The sequence below is a fragment of the Antrostomus carolinensis genome, unplaced genomic scaffold, assembly GCF_000700745.2.
Source record: "Antrostomus carolinensis isolate BGI_N321 unplaced genomic scaffold, ASM70074v2 scaffold11361, whole genome shotgun sequence".
Taxonomy (NCBI): Eukaryota; Metazoa; Chordata; class Aves; order Caprimulgiformes; family Caprimulgidae; genus Antrostomus; species Antrostomus carolinensis.
In genome coordinates, this window is record NW_010296352.1 from 85581 (window position 1) to 105567 (window position 19987).

General features: G+C 39.8%; 1 protein-coding gene across 1 annotated transcript in view; it reads left to right on the top strand.

The window, feature by feature from the left end:
* Positions 1 to 19987, top strand: part of TMEM132C (transmembrane protein 132C) — a 145071-nt gene that overhangs the window by 38810 nt on the left and 86274 nt on the right. Inside the window, exon 3 of the mRNA XM_010178251.2 lies at positions 17513 to 17659. Coding sequence (XP_010176553.2) covers positions 17513 to 17659 — 147 coding nt within the window. The remainder of the gene's footprint in view (positions 1 to 17512; positions 17660 to 19987) is intronic.

A 19987-nucleotide genomic window follows, 5' to 3' on the forward strand; every position in this document is an offset into this window, starting at 1 on the left:
TGTTGAGAAGCTTGTATTCTTAGCTGTAATGCTCGCTCCCATTAATGCAAAAATTCATTAAGAAACTAGATGGAAAATGCAAAGCTGCTGTGCTACTTAAACCCCTTAATCCTATTTGGGAGACTTATATGGTGTATAGGTTTCAGGCTGGTGGTGTGTAAGGGGGTGAATTTCACTCTAGGTGAGTTAAAGGCTCATCTGAAACAAGCTAGACTTATTCTAGTGCAATTCTGTAGTGTTCATTAAGCTTATCCCACCCTGAAATGGAGAGGGGAAATGATTGCATAATTTCTAAAGCTTGTTTGGAAATGACACATCATCCAACTACATTCACAAAATATTTGACGTTGACATGCTAAAAAAAAAAAAAATCTCTGTCTTATAAAAGTTGCTGCAGGTGTCATGAAGGACTGGCAGTTTAATAAATTGAGTAACTTGCAGAATAAGAGAAAATTACAATGTCAGTATGAGTTGTAATAAAAAAATAGGTAAATATTCTGTACTGATAGAGCTGTTGGAAAGCTCAACTTTCACTATTTGTTTGTGTCTGGGATTGCACAGTTGGTTTGGGAAGTCCCTCTGACCTAGAATCCTTTATCTGTTTACATGGCTGTGGAGTATGATGAAGGGAAGTTTTAAGTTTTACCACTAGTATCTCACCCAGGCATTTCGTAGCTGAAGTGAAGTGATCTAACTTTAACTCTCTCATTTATCTCTCATTTATTAGCTCTTTGACCTTTGCTTGGAGAGGCCAATAAACAGGAGATATTTCCTGCTGTAAGTGGACAGACTCCCAACTTAAATATACAAACCAGTTGCTTGATAACATTAGATTTCATGGTATACAAGACAGCATTTAAAAGGAAATCAGGTGTTATGAGTTCTGTTCCTTTATTTTCAATTTAATCAATGTGTGACCTTGGGTAAGTCATTCAACTATTTTGAGCTGCCTGCCCTCTACAAAACCAGTGCTAGTATGGCTTGGATTATAAACAAAAATGCTTTTCCTGCCTGCAAGTGCGACACCTCTGATAATCATCTATAAATCCTATTAATATGGACCATATTTGAATTAGAACCTTAGCAATGAAATGTCAGCATCAGCACTAAGGATCCCCTGTACTCCCTTCCCTCTCCTTTTTATTTATCTGCATTGGATTTATCAAGCACCTCCAGGTAAGACAGAAATGCTGAAATGCACAAATGCTTCTTAATATACCCTGCAGTTCTCTGCTTGCATTGCTGCTTCCTGCTGAATAGAAAAAAATGAGGTGTCTGTGGACATTTTATACGTGCTATATGCTCTTGATTTTTCCTTGTTCGATGCTGTTTATACAATCACAAAGCATTTTATGAGAATATGTCAATCTTACGCCAGGGTAATGGACATTTCATTACTTATCTCTGCAGACATTGTTGAAAACATGAAGTGTAAAATCAGATTCATTACCTAAATTCTTGGAAGGGAACAGGACATTAATCGTAACTTGGCTTGTTAAATTTTGTTGTTCATTGTCTCCTGCATTTAATTAATTATATTTCTGCTTCAGATTCAGAAGAAATTCTTCGGTCCTTTCGCATAGTGGTATGTACCCATGGAATCTAGAGTTTATGCAAAACATGTTTTGCTGCCAAAACACTTACAGAATATATATAATTTTTTTTTATATACTTTGCAGTTCAAAAGACATGTTTGCTGATGCTAACTGTTCTATATAAGGTGCTATGTATACCACACATACATATGGTATAAAGACAAGCTCCTGATGCTTAATAGGATATGGGAATCATCAAATCAAATAGGTTCCATGACAGATATGTCTTGGAAGCAGGGGGAATAACTTTTCTGTAGTTATTTAGAACCAGGAGTTTTGAAAGCTTTAGGAGTGAAACCTCCATTGCAGCTATTTTGCTTATTAGTTGATTACGTTGTTCTGTTAAAGGTTATTCATCAGCACAGACAAGTATTCTTTTTCGGCGTTAGATAATGCATGGACTTTATTGGTGCTAGATGGGATTCTCTTAATGATTGTAAATATGACAGTATAGTTTATCTGGTGCTTCTTCATGAAACCTGTCTTTGTTTCCTGAGGCTTGTACAGTTCCAAACCCCTGTCTTTTCCACTTTCTTCAGAGCAGAGGCTTTTTGCCACTCTAGCCCTCGGTGCCTCTGCTTAGTACGTTTTTATGCAGGTTTTCAGACCTTGAAAACTAAACTCTTGTATCAGTGCAACAGTGTACCTAGGAATAACTTGTAAAACCTGCACAGATATGCTGCAATTCTGATGAAACAAGAAATCGGAAGGCACTTTCCTTTGGAACTGTTGACACTGTGAGCTTGAAATCAAAATAGACTCAATGGAAGTTAAGCTATTTGCTTGGGCATTTCTTAGCCAGGCAGACCCAATGCACTGCTGTTATCAAGAGGAAAAGCCCTCTTGAATGTCATGTCCTTCTCACTCGAATAAATTTGTTCAGTTTTAGGCTTAGGTAGATACTGAGATGTGAACAGAAGAACATAAATTTTTACTGAACATAAGACAAGCACGTTGCTTGTCCAGGACCTTGCATCAAGGGTATTCAAAAATAAAGGTAATCTGAGTGCCTGAGGCATTTTGGTAGTCCTTGTACTTACAATGCTTATCATTCCTCTGCCCTAAAGCTCTTTGCTAACACTGACTGAAAGACTGTAACAGAGCTCAGAGGTCAGGTAGTGAAACTCTACCTATAGGAACATGGGGAAATTAAGGCAGAGAACTGCCTAAAGCAGAAAAGGTACCGATAGCTCTGTATCTTTGAATCTTAGAGCTGAGGTTCAGAGGCTGAAGATGTACTAGTGAGAACTTTAAATTGATACAGGCTCTCTTAAGATGCATGTGTCTAGGTTGGGGTCCACTTGTCTGTCTGTGCAGTGATAATAGCCAAGGAACCAGTGTGATACCTCCTCACAGTTATTTAACTCACCTGGAGACAAGTTCAGTTTAATTTGTAGAATTGTAGGTCTGTACTCACCATGCTTTTTAACATCCATGTTGCAAGCTCCTACAATTTCTGAAGGAATCTCACTCAGTGATTATTGCAGTTGTGGGATGGCAGGAGGATTGCAACTTCCCATTATAAAATGAAGTTTCGAGCTCTTGTTACAGAGGAAACCCGGAGAAATTTCCCCAAGCATTTAACTTGAAAGGACAGACTCAAAAGTGGAGAACTTGGAAGGAAATAAAAAGAAACATCTCATAAGTTTAGGGATCCCAGATCATTGTGTTTTGAACAGTTGAGATTAGCAATATTATAAAAAATGTCTGTGATTTTTGGATGCCTCTGTTTTTTAGGCCACCCCTTGTGAAACACTTTCAGGAACATGTGCACTCATACCATGATTTAAATTTTATTAGAAAAACAACAATACCAGAAGAAAATCTCTTGCCCAGGGCATATTCCATATGTTACTTCTCAGTGCTTTATTTTTCAGGCCTGGAAGAGACAAATGCACTTATTCCATTAATAAAGCCTGTGACTTAAAGTGCATTTCTACCCTGGAAAAATAGAAATGTGAGGTTCTAAGTTCATTTTCCATCAATAGCTTCTACATGAAATTTGTTCAGATTACAAATGAAAAGGTGGTGTTATTTTTCAGACTGAGTGCCCGTGGGCCTCAGCCTTGTCTGTGAAAGCAGCCTTTTCATTCCTATATGGAAATCACAATAAAGAAGCCACAGATCAGCTCACATGCTTCGTTCCACTTCTGCAAGGTGACTTCATATTTTTGTAAGGTTCACATTATTTACTGCTGCTATGAAGCCTCATTTAACATCTATATAGAGGGCAAATCCTAATAATTAAAATATACTATGAATATTCAGCTAAGGGAATAAAAATACTATTCCCCTGCTTTTCTTCCCTCATTCGATTCCATTTGCAAAAGTTTAAATAAAAAATGTGTAAATACAACAATTTTGTTCTTTTAAGCCCCTTTCCCATCCAGTAATGGTTTCATAACCTCCCAGTTCTCAACTCTCTGCCTTATCACTAAAAAGTAAATCTCCCCACTCCCATTCACGTGATGGATTTATTGCCTTTGTGAACCTTGCATTACCCTTGGTATTACTGCAGCTCAGCTTGCAGTCCTTGTTTTTACCAGAAGCTTTAGACAAACTTCATTAGCCAACAGAGGATCCGGCATGCACTGGGGAAGATGCATTCATCCTGGGGCCTTAAGCTTTGAGAATAGCAGAGGTATAAATGAAAAAATAGGTCATTGGTCTTCCAAATGCCACCCTTGCAAACAGAGACTGGGAAATTCCAGTTAGAAGGGCTGCAAAAGGCAAAAAAGTGCATCTATTCTCAAAGAAATTCCGAAGTACTGAAGAGATTTTGGGGCTCAATGTGGAAAGTCATCATTTCGATTGGAGGGGGGCAAAGAGCAGGTGGCAGGGGTGGTGTTTGTTTTCTGAATCAATTGCAGCAAAATCTTTTTTTAAAATCACCAATATAATAGGATTAGGAGAGCAAAGGTTCTTAAAAACTAGTAAAATTGGATTGAGAGAGTAAGTTGGTAGTGAAAGACTAAACTAGATGACAACTAAAAGCATACTTCAGTTGCTGTGTTTCAGCTGGCTGATGAAGAAGTCAATCCTGTAGCCAACCCCTGTATCTCAGATATGTCCACTTGGTGCTAGGGAGGGTGTCCTCAGTTTACATACCCAACTTAAATACTTAATCCAGTGTTAATTTTGAGAGATTTTTTGGATACTTTCCACAGTAACAATAATTAATCATTTAAAATAGTCTGTCTCATCTTCTTTTGCTATTTTTTATATTCTGAAAGGATGGCCTTAAAATATCATAAAAAGGTGGAATATGACCTCCCAACATATGACATAAAACAAAGTCACAAATGATCTTGTGAACCAGCATTGGTATTACAACCTAGTAATACTGGTTTAGTGCAAGGCTGGTCCACTTTCTGCATATTGACTGCATGGCAGCTTTGCTCCATACAGTGTGACTGTACTGCTAATATTTATTCAGCCTAGTGGTTCTCCATGCTGAAAATTAGCACCCACTTTCCCTGCCAGTGACAGAACCAAGAGGTCTATGGGTTTGGAATAACTTTTCAGCTCCATGTGCAAACAGGTAATATCTGGAACTTAAGTAGTTTGGTCCAAACAAAATCAGGGCTTTTCCAGCAATTAATAGTGTGAATTTTTCCCTTCCTTTTCCCTTTAACAAACCCTTTTAGGGTATAAACTCTCCAATAATGCATTAGTATGACAGTGTAGCAGAGCTTCTAGCTTTTCTCTTGAGGTTGCCTTTTCTGCTAATAATAATAATGATGTAGTCCATTTCCAGTCTCATTTGGGTTGCCTTATCACCTCTGTGTTTGCTGGAAGTGTGCTCACACTGACATGGTTATATTTACATTAAACTCAGCATTGTGAGCATTAAAGCAGAACATATGGTGGGTGCACGAGAGTTAGCTCCGGTGAAAAAGTATTATAATTGCATTTGTGTGATATTTTCTGACATAGTAGATACTGCTGAGAGCTAATAATAAGCATCCCCAGCTGCAAGTTCACAGGGACACATGGACTGGAGCAGGGGAATAGAAGACCCAGTGATAGATGGAGAGAAGGGACTGTAATCTTACGGGACCTGATTATCATCCACAGCAAGGAAGAATCTGAGCTGGCCCTGAATTATGTCTGCATTAAACTTCTGTCACTCAGAGAAGACTTAGTACCTGATGACCAGTCTTGTCCCCTTTAGAGTCAGTAACACGAGCTGTGTCAGACCTAAAGGACAGGAGATCGAGAACATTGATGTCTTGCTTGACTGAAATATGTGTGGAATTTTGTAGAAAGATCTGTGAGACAGTGATTTGTCTCTCCCCCGGGAGACTCCAAGTGTGAAAGTGTCTGCTGTTCACAAAAAAAAAATAAATGTACAATTGCATGATGGGCTGCTGAAATCAAAGTGAAATTGCTGGCAGGCTTCTTCCTGCTCTCCCTGTGTTTTTCCAGCATTAACATTTTAGCTTTGTCACCTCTGATCAGGGGAAGATAAATCCTTCCTTTTGTAAGAAGCAGAAACACTTTCCCGCAGTACACAGAATTGCCTCTTCTGTATATTATTAATATTCCTCTCATTGTACTTTGTCATTTCTCTATATCCTTGGTTGTTGTATACCCCATAACTCATAGTGGTTTTATCTAAGGCCTTGCAAATAAAGAAGTGAATGGCTTAGAAGATGGGTAGAGCTTTGCTAAGACATTAAATAGACTGGCATATGTAATGTGTGAGTCTAGTACCATCACCCTCTGTGGCTGCAGAGCAACCTCATCAGCTTTCTGGCAGATAGGGGACAGTGCTAAAACATCTCTCACAATGACAAGCTTGTTACTATAACAAGAGGAGGCATGTAGACCAAGTTTTTCTTGCATATTTCCCAAAGTACTCTGCAGAATAACATAGAAATGGAGCAGAGGTTCGCTAAAAGCCCACACTACCTTTTGATCTTTGGCCCAAAAAAGAGTGTGCAGCAACTTTTGCCAGTCCTGAGCATCTGAAAGTTATGAATCAGGTGCCCCCAAATTAGAAGGGAGTGGCAGGAGGATGTTTAATTATATATATTGGGAGCTCTTTTTGTTTAGTGACTGCTGTTTGAACCATTATAATGTACTCATGACATTTCTAACCATATCTCCACAGCCCAAGACTCTTGTCTCTAGGGTTGGCTTTAGCTACAAACAGAAATGGCATAGGAGGTTGGAGATGAGGTTCTGTAGCAGCACGACAGGTCTGATTGCAGGGGATGCTCTGTGTGTGTTCACCTATCCATGCAGGTGCTTGTTTACCCAACGTTTCATTTTAAATATTATTATTCTGATACAGACAGTGCTGGCAGTAGCTGCTTCAGCATTTTCAGAAAGCAGATCCTTTGTTGCTGCTGAAGCTTGGGCAACCTTAAATCAGGTGCTTGCGTTGTGCCGTGTCATATGCTATTTAGGTCTAGTGCGTTTCTGCTGCATCAAACTGAAACAAAGTGATTTTCATCCCTGCAGTTAGTAGCTGGCTGAAGTTGGATGAATTGAAATGACTTTTGGGGAGAGTCATCGAGGGGAATAAGACTGCCCAGGAGATGATAAAGGGAACATGACTTATGCTGATTTGTAATCATCACAAAGAGAAGGAAGAAACACAATGAGAGTTACAAATGTATTGATCTATTTTATCTTGTGGGTGGTTTTTTTCTTGTTTTAAGTATATCATGACCTTAATATCTGCATCCAGGAACAAGCTGTTGCCCCTGGCTTTCACCGACAGCTGGTTTTCTTTTGATACATCCCAGAATCTTCCTGCTGTTTCCTGCAATATGTCAAAGGAGCTCAGCAGTTTGTTGACCTCTCAAGACTTCACTCTGTTCGTTTTGGCTTCAAGAGCCCACAGTTGTCCTTGAGTGCAGGCTCAGCTTCAGGGGGGTTGTGGGGGGGAAAGGTCCTTAAAAGGTCCTCTTGAAATGGGTGATGATAGCCCAAGGGAACTGTTGCGCTTTAGGCGTGTCCAGCAATGGTGGTTGAGATAATATCAATGACCTAAATGGGCCTGGCAAATTAAAGATATAAAAACCTAGTCCTGTAACTGTACAGCAATAAACAGAAGGCCTGTGGTTTCTGATCTGCCCACTCACTCCTAAGGCAACCGTGTCTCCATGCAAAAAAACTTTTCAGCCTTTTGAAAAGGGCAAGTAGTGCCTTGTTTAAAAAAAGTGTCAAGTCATGCTTTTATTTTGATTGCAGTTCTTATTCCCTTTCTTTCTTGTTAGTGAGATTCTACAGGAAAAGCCCTTTCTTTGATAGTCTGTAATTAGTATTAAAGATGGCTTTGGCAGCCCTCTGTGGGCAGAGAAGGCAGAGTTGGTTGAGATGCGAGATGCTCTGCAGCAGTAATTGCTGTTACAATTAGATACTCGAGTCTGGAGTAACACAAACCAAACATACAAAAGGGAAAGCAACCTCCAGTGAATTGCTGCCTGAGCTCTTGTGCCTAATCCTTTGGTGTAACAGTCCTACAGCTGGACAGGCTCACTTCTCTTATAGTTGATATTTATTCCTGGTTTTCGATAACAGGAATTGGACACCACTTACCTAATGTGGAAAAACTTTAAGGGGCTCCCTTTGTTGGGATACATTAAGCAAAGCTATTCAGATTAAGCCAAGTCAGCTTTCTGACAGTGTATCCCAAAGCCAGAAACAGGGTGTCCCAAAGAGGAGCAGGTAACTGATGAGGAGGGACAGCACATGTAATCATGAGGTTTTGTGATCATCAATCATACTGCTAAGGAATTGTGTAGGAGTTGAAAGAAATTTTTCAATTCACTTTGAAAATGCTTTTGCACACAAAAAGTTCCCAGTCTAAAGAGAACCTCTGTGTTTTTATCATCTGGCAGCCTCAGTGAATTGGCCATGAGTCCATGCTTATTGAAAACAACTGTGGTGGGGTGGGGTTTTTTTTGGTATTACTTTTCTTTTGGAGAATAAAATATAATAAATGCTTTTGCACCATAGTGTGACATAATTGCAAACTAAGGTCAGACAAATAAGAAGCTGAAGATCTAGGACTAGATTCAGGGTGCCCTTTAAATACAGCTAAAGGAAAGCAGGGATGGATGGACTGGAATTAGAACTGCAACTCAGTGGTGACCCAGCTGATTTAGTCAAAATTTCTAAATGAAAGAGGAAAGTGAAAATAAATGTGAGAGAAGTGAAAAAGGAGTGTTACAGGATGAGATTCAGAGGTATACAAAACCAAGAGAAAGAAAATGTGGAGGGACAGACATGGGAAAGATGAATTGGAGAGAAGAAAAGTTTGTGTATGAATACTCTGTGTGTGTACCTGTGCAGAAGTGTATACATGCACGTACAAGATTAAAACCCACCAGGTTTTGAAGTATTTCTTAGTGATTAGAAAAATGTCTGTGTCTCTACTCAGTCACTTCTGGGGTGATGGGGGGGAAGAGAAATATTTGTTTAAATTGGAAAAGAAGCTGCAGGAGGATGAGAGTAGTTTTCTACATTACTTGAACTCCCTTAGCTGCATCCTATCCGCAATGTATTAGCGTTGCTTTCTCGCTCCTGAGCCACATGAGCTTCCATCACGTGCCCTGCCTGCTGACAGTGCCTGCTGGCTCTGGCAGGCCAGGTGGTGACCCCATGGAAACCCATGTGTGCTTCGTGCATCTGATCCAAGGCCCTTGAAGTCATCAGGAGTATTTTTTCTGACTTACTGAAGTCTCAGGGGCTTCAGATCTGTACCTAAGCACACAAACTACCAGCAACTGCCTCGGGGCACAAGGATTTTGTGCTATTGCTGGGTAAACTTAAAGCGTGAAAGAACCCAATTTGGAGGCTGTAGTACAAATCATTGCCAGCATTTACTAGATTAAGACTCAATTCAAACAAAAGCTAGCAGTTCTGTGTGCTGCATCCCCCTAGACCATCTTCGTAGCATTTCTATCACACTCTTGCATGCAGATTATAACACAAGGTGTGCTTTTTCTGAAACAAAATCGAGAAGAGCAGCAGTGTTAATGTGCCTTAAAGTGACTATGTACAAGTGTGAGGATTATGATGAGCAAAGCAAGAACAGTTACCAAATATTGGAGTCATGGTATCAGGGATGTAAAGGAGACATGTTTCCATAATTCTTGTTTTATTCTACAGTTATCTATCTTAGCAGTCTTTCTGCTTTGTTGTTTGCAGTCTTGGCACTCATCTATGCTAAGAGGTTGGCCCGGTTGATGCTGCTTGATACTTCAAAGAGAGAGGGAGAGGAGGCAGGGCTAAACGGATGGAAGCACATGTTGTTATAGCACCCCTGGAGTCAGAAAACTCCCTGCTGTCTGGAGAGGGTTCTCTCCAGGGCAATGGTAAAATGCTCCATCCTTGAGTCAATTTAAGTTAGACTAATTAGAGTACAAAAGAGACGGTGCTGCATCTCAGAGGTAGACCACCTGATAATTAGTGTTTTCTTTCATTGCTTGTACAAATACCTAGCATAGTAAATAACATTTGAAATAGTCATTTGACACTGAATGACTCCTTTCTTTCTTGATGTTTTAAGGATACTTGTTCCTTCCACTTTCTAGCAGTTGATCTCAGCAATATTACATTTCTCTAAGGGAAGAGGAAACACAACCTTCATAGCTGCATGGCTGATTGGAAAATGGTATTCATAACAGCTGCTGAAGAGGGAGTGTGGATAGGATTAAAAACACAAAGGGACTGCATGGGAAGATTACTTTGGAAAGTCACTTGGGGTCTAAGTAATAATCCTAATAACCACTGCAATCAGTAAGTGTTTTCCTCGGCACTGCTTTTGCTCTGCCAGCTGGGGGAATGTCACAAATAAGCACTTTAGAGATTATTTATTTTATTTTTTTTTTTAATAATTGAAACTGCATGTAGTAGAGAATATAATCTCAAAAAATTTACTTATCTAAAAAGTGTCTCTGATCCTATAAAATAGATCCGTGGAGGCGATGAGCTTGTATTTAGTATGTGCAGCTGACTCTCCACTCTGGATTCAACCTAGTAGGTTTTTTGTTTACTCAACACCCATCTCTGTCTCTCTCTGAAAGCATGTGTTGGTGTGAGACAGATGCTTATTCCAACTCACTTTTCAACAGACAACAGAGCAGACAGGATGCTGTCCAATGTTTCCTCATATAAGGAATTTATAAATGAGTGTTCACTCAGATACTGTTCCCATAGCAAAGACTTTTCAGGGACTTTTCCTAGATGTGATTATGCATCAACTTCTTTCAATTCCTTGCAGAGTCCATGAGATGGATCTTTGACTTTTACCCATTGGTTATTTTGACTTTCAAATTATGAAACAGCCTTTCTACTTACTCACTCCTTAAGGACAGGGAAGGGGTCATAAGTCACAAGAAAACTGCAAACTCAGGCTGAACCCTAGTCAGTTAAGGTTAAGTATCTAAAATGCTTAGCATGAGGAGTACAATACTTCTGAAGCACTGCTGTGAACATGTCTCAGGCAGTATAAGACTTTGGTCTTCTCAGTAAGAGCTTCCTTTGTATTTCTAGTGAACCCAGATTTTTTGCTGATTCCATGAGTAACAGGTAAAGGAAAAAGGAATTGAAAAGAGTAGTCTTGTCCCCTGTGTTTTTGTGGTCCCAAATTATATGTTTCCCTCAGCTGATTAATGCTTATATTGTAAACTCTGAGGAGAGGGACATCTTTCTGCACCATACTTGGACAGTGCTTATCACAAGGGGGTCTCCATCCTTCCTAATGGAAATGGCTTTTTGTACTTTGGGATGTTAATATGAAGTGTTACAAAAATATTAAGGATTGCAAAAAGAACAAATATGGGGTTCGTTATTGAAAACGCTGCTGCTTTCAGTTTTCCCTCATCCCCATTTCTTAACAGCTGTGAGGATTCCTTCCCAATTACTCTGGGAATTTAAGCTTAAAAAAAATTTAATGTCTAAACCCTTCAATACTTCATATAAAATTGTGGGAGGTGGTAGCAACTGCTATGTCCAAAGAAATTCCTGAAGCTATGGATTGGGGAGTTAAAAGGATGGTGTATGCTGAACCAGAGTTATTTGGTGCATGGTTTTGCTTTCTTCTGCCGTGTACCATCTTGTCTCCTGTCTTGTTACTGCTGTGATAACTTGAGCTCAGTAACAGTGGTTTTGCCACCTAAGTGGCCTCATAAATTGTAGTAGCCAAGGCAGAGGACAAGTAGAGCTTCTGGTAGCCATTGCAAGAACTCTCCTTATGTTTTGAGCTCCTGTGAGCCTACTTCAGGTTTAAATACTCAACGCAACCTGTGGATTTGAAAACCCCTTAGTAATATCTGGGCTGAAACATGATTGTTTCTCTGAAAGCAGGATGAACTTGGAGTTAAATGCAGTAGCAGCTCTGTGACAGCTTCTGTGAACGTCAGGAGTTTACAGTGTTTATCTTTGCTGGAGGCAGAGTGTTATCAGGTTGTAAATTCAGATTGGGTTTCCTCTGAGCTTGGAAGACAAATCCAGTTCTCTGTATTGTGCAGTTCCCTCCTGCCTTTCCCACTGCCCCCTTTCCTGCCTTTCCTGCAATCCCTTAACTAGTACTATTAACATTCATTGCTGGAGAAAGCAATTTTGCCATGCGATATATTGGGTAGTTAAATTACTATCTCTGGCTTAAAATAGCGGTATCCAAGCTTCACAAAAAGCATCTTTTTTCCTTTTCTTTTAAAATAAATAATGGGATACCTGCCACCTCAGGACTAGTAATGCTAACAAAGAGTTAATCATAGAAATCAGCCCAAAGCAAAGAGCTCTGTCACTAGAACATCCCAAAGCACATTGGATTTTTTTCTTTTTTTTTTTTTTTTTGGGGGGGGGGGAATAAAATAAATACAGCTGACAGCATCTGCCTCATGCCTTGCAGCTGAGCTCTTCAAAGCTTCCTAAAGGATATGAAGCACCTATTCCCATTGAAATAAAAGACAGCTGATTTTCCTAGGGTCTCAGGGAATTTCAGTTATGTAAGCAACAGTACAAAAGAACAGCCCCAGAGCAGTTTCGAGTTGAAGGATTGCTCACTGGCAATGGAAGGAATTTATATAATTTTGATGGATAGTGAAGTCACTAAAATATGCAGTTAGAATTTAGTCCAATTCAGCTGACAGAGAAGGTTTCAGAAATACTGAAATCTGCCTCAGCTGCTTACAGAATTACACCTGTATTCAAGAAGCTTAAGCATTCTGGTTTGGAGATTTTTAAGGATTTGATTACTGCATTTTCAAAGAGAAATACTTCCTTTTTTGTTTGTTTGTTTTGACATGGCATTTTTTTGAAGTTGTTTAAAGTAGACCAGCATTCTAAGAAGTGAAAGGAAAAGGAGAATGAGCAAAGAGCAAGGACTAAATATCTAGAGATTAGCTGTTTCGACATTTTAAAGGGTGTTTACCCTTTTTTTTTTTCTTACAAAAGCTGTTGCCTGAAGGCCTTTTCTGGATACTCTGTAAAAAGGAAAATACCTGAAGGAGAAAGGATGCTCTGAGGAGCAAGATCTTTGCTTTTACTAATGATGAGCCCATGTTGTAAATCTAAAACCAAAGAAAACAAACTTCTTGCATGGATGGCCTTTTGGACTAGCCTTGTAAATGGGAACCAAATCTGAAATACTACTATTAGCAGTAATTTATTACCTAATAAATTTAGTACCTAAATTCCCCAGTTGAGACAAAGCTCTCCTTTGCTGCTTTACCTGTGCTTATGGCTTGTAAATGAAAACCTCTGTAGCAAAGGGGTGGCCACACAAAACACTGGTGGAAATCTGCTTGCTAGAGTAGGACAGGGGCAAACAGGACTGCTACGACTTGTGTGGAGTCATGCAGGAAGCCTGGAGCTGATCCCGACATTCTCTAAGCAGAGCTATAGCCACTTAATCACACTTACTCTGTCCACATGTTTTGCAAATTAAAGGAGCATATTTGAAAGGTCAACACATCTAACAAGGTCATATTCTTCTGTTCTGCTTTTGGCTTCTCAACTAAGGCTAGCAATGAGGCTTTTAATGAATGTTGTTTTGCCAGGCAGATGTCTGTCCTGTTCATTCAGAGCTGCAGTGAGATCTAGCATCTCATTTCACATAGAAAGATGAAAGGAAAAAGATTTACTTAATAAAACAAATCTTGCTTAATTGCTGTGGTTAGTCTGCTGCCTGGGTTTTATGGGTTCCTGCAGCTGGCTTTAATCTCTTGCTTTACTCGGAACAAAGAAGGAAAGGAGTGAATTTTAAATCATGGCAGGAAGAAGTTGAATTTTTTTTGGCAGAACTAGGGAAGGTTAGAGAACTTACTGTAAAGTGCAGCCCAGAAACAGGCCACCAGGAGAGGCTCCCTGGGTTTTGGGAGATTCAGTAAAATAATTTCTTACAGCGTGACCTTTGCAGTCAGTAATGTCAAGAGCTTCTACTAATCTGGACAACTAAGTGAGGATTAGGAAAGACTTGCAAGAAGCGTTGAGGCTCCAGAGAAGACTGACCAAAAGGGGTCACTATTTGTTAAGTTGAAACACCAACTTGACAAATATAAACAGAAAGGGATTTATGTTTGGAAAAGCAGAGGATTTAACACCAACATCCTCTCCCTCACCCAGCATGGCAAGGTACAGTGTGCCCACACTCAGCTCTTGTGACCCAGTGACTACCTTGCAGAAGAGCCGATCCTCCCACTTAGACTGAACCTTCATCTGTCTCTAATATTTATTTTTCAAATACTTCCTAAAGAAAAGTCTTCCAGCACAGCAGCTTGGACAACAGATGTGAGCTGAAGAGACTGTACAAAGCAGTGGTCACTGATCTAAAACCAGACTGTGCTCAGATCAAAGTACAGCGTACCGAGGATAGCATGGCATTTATGAGGAGCACAGAGGATGCAGAGCTAAGTAAAACCCTCTGAAAACAAACAGTAACAGGAACCAGAAGGTTTAGTGTCTGGAAAACTATTCCAGATATTATGGAGCTCACTGATTACAGGAATTTAGTATTGATTTAGCTTTTTATTCTTCAGTGCAGCTTTGTCCACCCACCCTGCAGTGAAACTTCCTTTGGAGTGCGGTTTGCCAATGCTGCTAACCCCACGTAAGAGGTACATGCTGCTGCTGAGGATGTTGCCCTGGTCCCCTTACAACCCTTTCTTCATGCTTCTGCACTTCCCTGGCACTGACGTTGCTGCTTATCTGATCTTGCAGTGAGCAATCTAGGAAGGTAACTCATCCACTAATGCTGCCAGCTGAGCTTGCCCATGATTGAGCTGGGTGTTAGTGCCAAGCCTAAAGGGAATGAGAGACCTGCACAGCCAGGGGCTCCTAATCAGCTTCACGTGGCGTCAGCCTACCTGTAACTTCAGATTCTTCCTTTTCTGGTAGGTTACTTATCTGTATCACAGCACACCCAGACAATGCAGCCCCACTTGGATCTGTGCTTTGAGGATTACTTTCTCTGGAATAAGAGAGGTGATGGTCTCTAGGATTATCATACGTCAGCAAAATCATACAGCAGTATGTGAAGAGCTGTGTGGAGTACTCAGCAGTCTGCCCTCTCTATAGCACTGCTGCATGTGACAGAACCCTGCCATGGCCATAGCAGTTATGGGAGATTAAAATTTAAATAGGAAACTAGTCAAACTAAAACTGAATCCTGAAGCCATGAGTCACATCTTCAGCTCTGGCTGTTGCTGGTTCAGTTGCCTTTCAGTTGCTGTCTTTATCAGCTGTATAGTATTATATCTAAATACCACTGAGATTTCTTGTAATTTGAGGACAATGAAATGGAACAGCTAGATTTTCATCGGTAGTTGATCAGGGTGTATTAATTAGAAACATCATGTCTAAGTTTGACATGTTAGGAAGATAAGGCACTAAATAGAAGTCTTTGTATACAACTTAAAGCTTCAAATTGAAAATGAAATATTTGCTTGTAAATTGCACATTTGCACAAATGCATCTGCTGTGAGATTGTGTAAATAAATATTTTTACTTGGTCTTGACAAAAATTAAGTAACGATTTCTAGTTAAGCTGCTGGAGACTTTTTCTATTACGTCTTTGAGATGCTGCTTGTTCTGCATGCCAGCAAAATGTTTTCATTCTCCATTTGTGAGATCTAAAGAGACAGTTATTTTGAGACAAGCTGAGGCAGAGATTTCCTGTGCTGTGAATTAATAACCTTAGAAGTTCAAGCAAGAAAGTCTTTCACTGTTCTGGTTGCCATGTGTTCTTAAAGCTTCAAAAACCCATTCAGATGGAGTCCTAGATCCAGTGTGGGATTGAAGCTGACCTCTAGTATTCTGTGCTGTTCTTAATGATGGTTTTCCTTTCATCTTTCCATTGCAAGGTCTGCTTTTGTCAAAAGATCAAAAACTGTGCTTAACTTTCAGCACACAGACAAACTCAAATAAACGAGCTGCTGCCCATAGGTTTTGTGCATATGTAGGTGACTTGCTTAGCAGGGTCTTTTTAGATCCAGAAAAAGGAAAGGGTGATTTTTGCTACTGGGCAGCAGACTTGGGGCTTTGGTTTAATTACTACTGCCGTGGAGAGCGCATAGTCAAAGTGACAGAGGAAATATATTGACGCTCACAGGAAATACAATAATTGCCTAGAATGATGTTGGAGAGGAAGATTTTGACTCCACTTTGGGTGGAAGTCCAAGCCGACAAGTTATGGCTGGCAGATACTTGCAGGTTGTAGAGATGTGCAGAAAAGCCTCTGTGAGGGCAACCATCTACTTGTGAATAAGCAGACATGGCAAAGGGGAGAATGTTCCAGTTGGAGTGGGGAACCACGCAGGGGAAACCTGGAGTACTTCAGCTGTTTGTCATCTCTGTTTATTGTCACTGTACCTGCCTCCCTTAAGTAAGCATGGTAAATGTATATATATTGCATAGATTATGTGGGTAAATACAGAACACTGTCAAGCAATTTGGCCTCCAGGTCCTTGGTGTCAGGGTTTATTGAGGTAGTATAACTTAGAAGTTTTTATGTACAAAGTTGGCACTATTGATTTAAAAAATTAATATTTAATCACAAGCATACAACAAGGTCAAGGAATCTTTGGTAAGGAGTTAAATAGACTTTTCCTTGCTAGCACTCAAACACTAGAGTAAATAAAAATTTAAGTGAGAACATTTGCAGCCTACGCATGCAGACTGCATTTAAAAATGTATGGGGCTCAGTACTGTCTGACTTAATTCTGATTCGTCCATTGACCTTGTTATATAAAACTCAATGCCCTTTTTAGAGGGAGAGTTGCAAATTGTGCTTCTGCATATTTATTTAGGAAGTTCAATCTTCTGGGTGTTCGTACCCTAATTCCAGTGCTAAGTGCAATCACAACATTGATTTTTCTCACTAAACATAACCTACTTTACCCTGGGATGGAATTTCTTATTTTAATGGGCTTTATATAATAGCATATGTGAAAACCACTCAACTTAGTGCCCCATACTGTAGTTAATTAACAAAATGGCGTTGTAGCCATGGTCTTTCATCCTCTGTCAGTGTATTTTACCACTAACCTTGGCCATACAAAACGTCCATCCTAATTAACAGGAGCCCAGGTATTGACTATGTCAAGCTACATGGTAGAAAGAGCAATTTGCAGCTGCTGACAAAGTTGTAATTCTTTTGAAATTCTTTTGAAAATCCAAACATGAGGAACCTCATTTTGACTGTCACTATTTCATTTTGGAGCCCATCTCAAGAAACAGCTGAACAGAGTATCTAAACCATAATTTTTTACTTCTCTCCAGTTGCTAAATAACGGTATCCTAGAATACATCCAAATGTGTCCTAAAATATAGACTGCCAAAACCATACTGATGGAGTTGTACAGATTTCAAATTTGGTGGTAGTGTTTTCTTATTAATTAAATTCACAGTCCTGAATGAATCTCTTGTAAACATTCTACAATTGCTGTTTCCAACAGGGCAAAGGTGAAGAAAGGTGTAAACATTCTCAGTGCAAAGACAAGTGACCCTCGACAGTGGGACGTGAAACAAGAGGTGGGGAATGGTGGAAAGCATTCAACCACAACAGTTATTTGTCAGAGGATAGCACCAAGTTCAAGGAACAGGTATGAAACTACGTATTCTCGGCACATTAAACTCATTCATATCCATGATACCATTCATTGGTCAGAAAAGTTAGGGCTTATATCACCACTACTCATAGCTGTTAAACCTGTAGCCTGGAAATCTGGAGACACTTATGTTAACTATGGTACCATCTGCTGATCTATAACAGGGCATCTCAGTTTCCAGGTAATAAAATTCATCAGTTTAAATTAAAAAAATAATAGAATAGGCCTATGCTGGGGGGGGGTGAGGGAATGTCATTTTGGCATGAATATCCTTAATTTTAAAGGTTTTTACTGAACATCATTTTTTGGCTTGATAGTTTTGACCTTGTTTCTGTGAACGTATCACAGCCTCTGTGGTTGGTTCATCAAGCAAGCAGTGAATTCTTCCACAGTGAACCACTGTAATTTTCAAGCATTGGTACAGGATAATTCAAACCTTTCAGTAATTAGTGTCTTGTATATAATACAGAAGAATCCCCTTTTGCAAACAGTTCTTCCGGAACTGGAGGTTCCTGTGCTAAGCCATACACTGGTAACTGTCAGTGGCACAGCAGTGCTCTCCAGGGAGCACTGGTATGAACTGGCCTACTATTGCCTGCTTTCATGTTCAATATATTTTCACTGAGACTTGCTCTAGTTGTTCCACAGACATAAAAGCAGTGCTTTTTCAGTAAGTATGATTGTCTTCCATGGCTCACAGTAAACTCGTATATTACTGCTTTCAGTGGAAATTATTTTCTTCTTGCTGGGTATCGTCTTAATGAATTCTCACAACACTGCCCAACATTAGTCCACGCAAAGCATTTCCATTGTACAGATCCCAGCAATGCTTCCCGAGCTCTGAGCTTATTATTAGCCTCACACCTGGGTTATTGAAGAATATCATAAAATCTTCAGGAGGATTCTGGGTTTGTTATTGCTTTCCCATGAAGTCGTTTTGTACTGTCTTCAGGCACAGAAAACACAAGTAGATTTTAACGTTTGTATTCTGTGCCCAGTCGGACTGCCTGGGAAATTATTAGACTTTTGTAAAGTGTGGAAATTTCTCTTGTGATGAGCAGCTCACTGATTCAATGTATTTCCACTTGATATCATTGCTGTTAGTGAGATTTTCAGTAGAGAGTGGAAGGGAGGTGGGAATAAAGGGAAGGGAAAAATATATATCATTTGAGCTTGCCAGAAGTGAAAACGGAAACAGTTTGAAAGGGAAGATACGGCTTTAGAACAGCATGTAGTTCTGAATGTATTTGCAATTGCGGAACTATAACAGTCAGGTTATCAAACCCCAAATTAAATCTTCTCAATCCAATTTGCATAAAGTCTAATTAACCCATAAAAATATTTTTAGTACTAATTATGCAAATAAAAGTCAATGTTTTAATTAATGCCTCTTTCATTTGTGCATGTAAATAGTCACGGTCTTCTGAAAGCATGATGAGCCTAGATTTGAATGATGAGTGTGTAGAAGGAAGAGCTGGATGGGGAAACCCGGGTGTGTGTGTGTACTGAGATCCCAGTGGGAAAGCATACAACGTAGTGGGCATTACAGTTGCTGAGTTTCTAAGTGTTGCTTGGAGTCCTCTGCGCAGAACACGAATATTCTATTAAGCTAATTTAATTTGGTTGAGAATTCCAAGTCCCTAATGGGATCTTTCTGTGCTGCCACCAGCTTTTTCAGGCTAGTTTAGCAGTGCAGTTCATTTGGGTGACGTGCAGTTCTGTAGCAGGGTCAGCGTAGCTGTGAGGTACTGTTCTGGAGTTCCAGCATCAACACAGGCTAATCTTCTTGTGCAGCAAATTCAGACAACTGATAAATATGTTGGTTAATTTAAGCAGAGAGAGGTGTTTTCCACTGTCTTGGCAAATGAGCTTCTGAAAAGCAAGTGAATGGAAGTTTGTAGTTCTTGAATGCTTTATGAATATTCACACAGCTTGTCAAGATGATGATTGTTATTTTTTGTTGCATGACCAGCTGTTTCTAGCACAGCTCAGAGAATCAGTTAGCAAGAAAGAATTAAGAGTCTTTTACAATTATGCCTTATTCCTCTGTTGCAACCAACAGAAGTAATTTGGCTCTTCCCTTGTATTGTCACATGCCCCCAGCTGACTTTGAAGTAAGTCAGAGTATTACTTAAATTCATACTAGATTATCAGTGCATTGGAGTGCTGCCTCCTACAGAGTATTTTGTGGTAGCCAAATAAAACCACATCCAGGATTCATTCTGGTCATAGTGGGGAGACTGATGTGTTGGACTGTTAAGCACATGAATAGGAAATTCACTCGTTTACTTGGGAATCTCCCTGACACACCATGGGGAACCA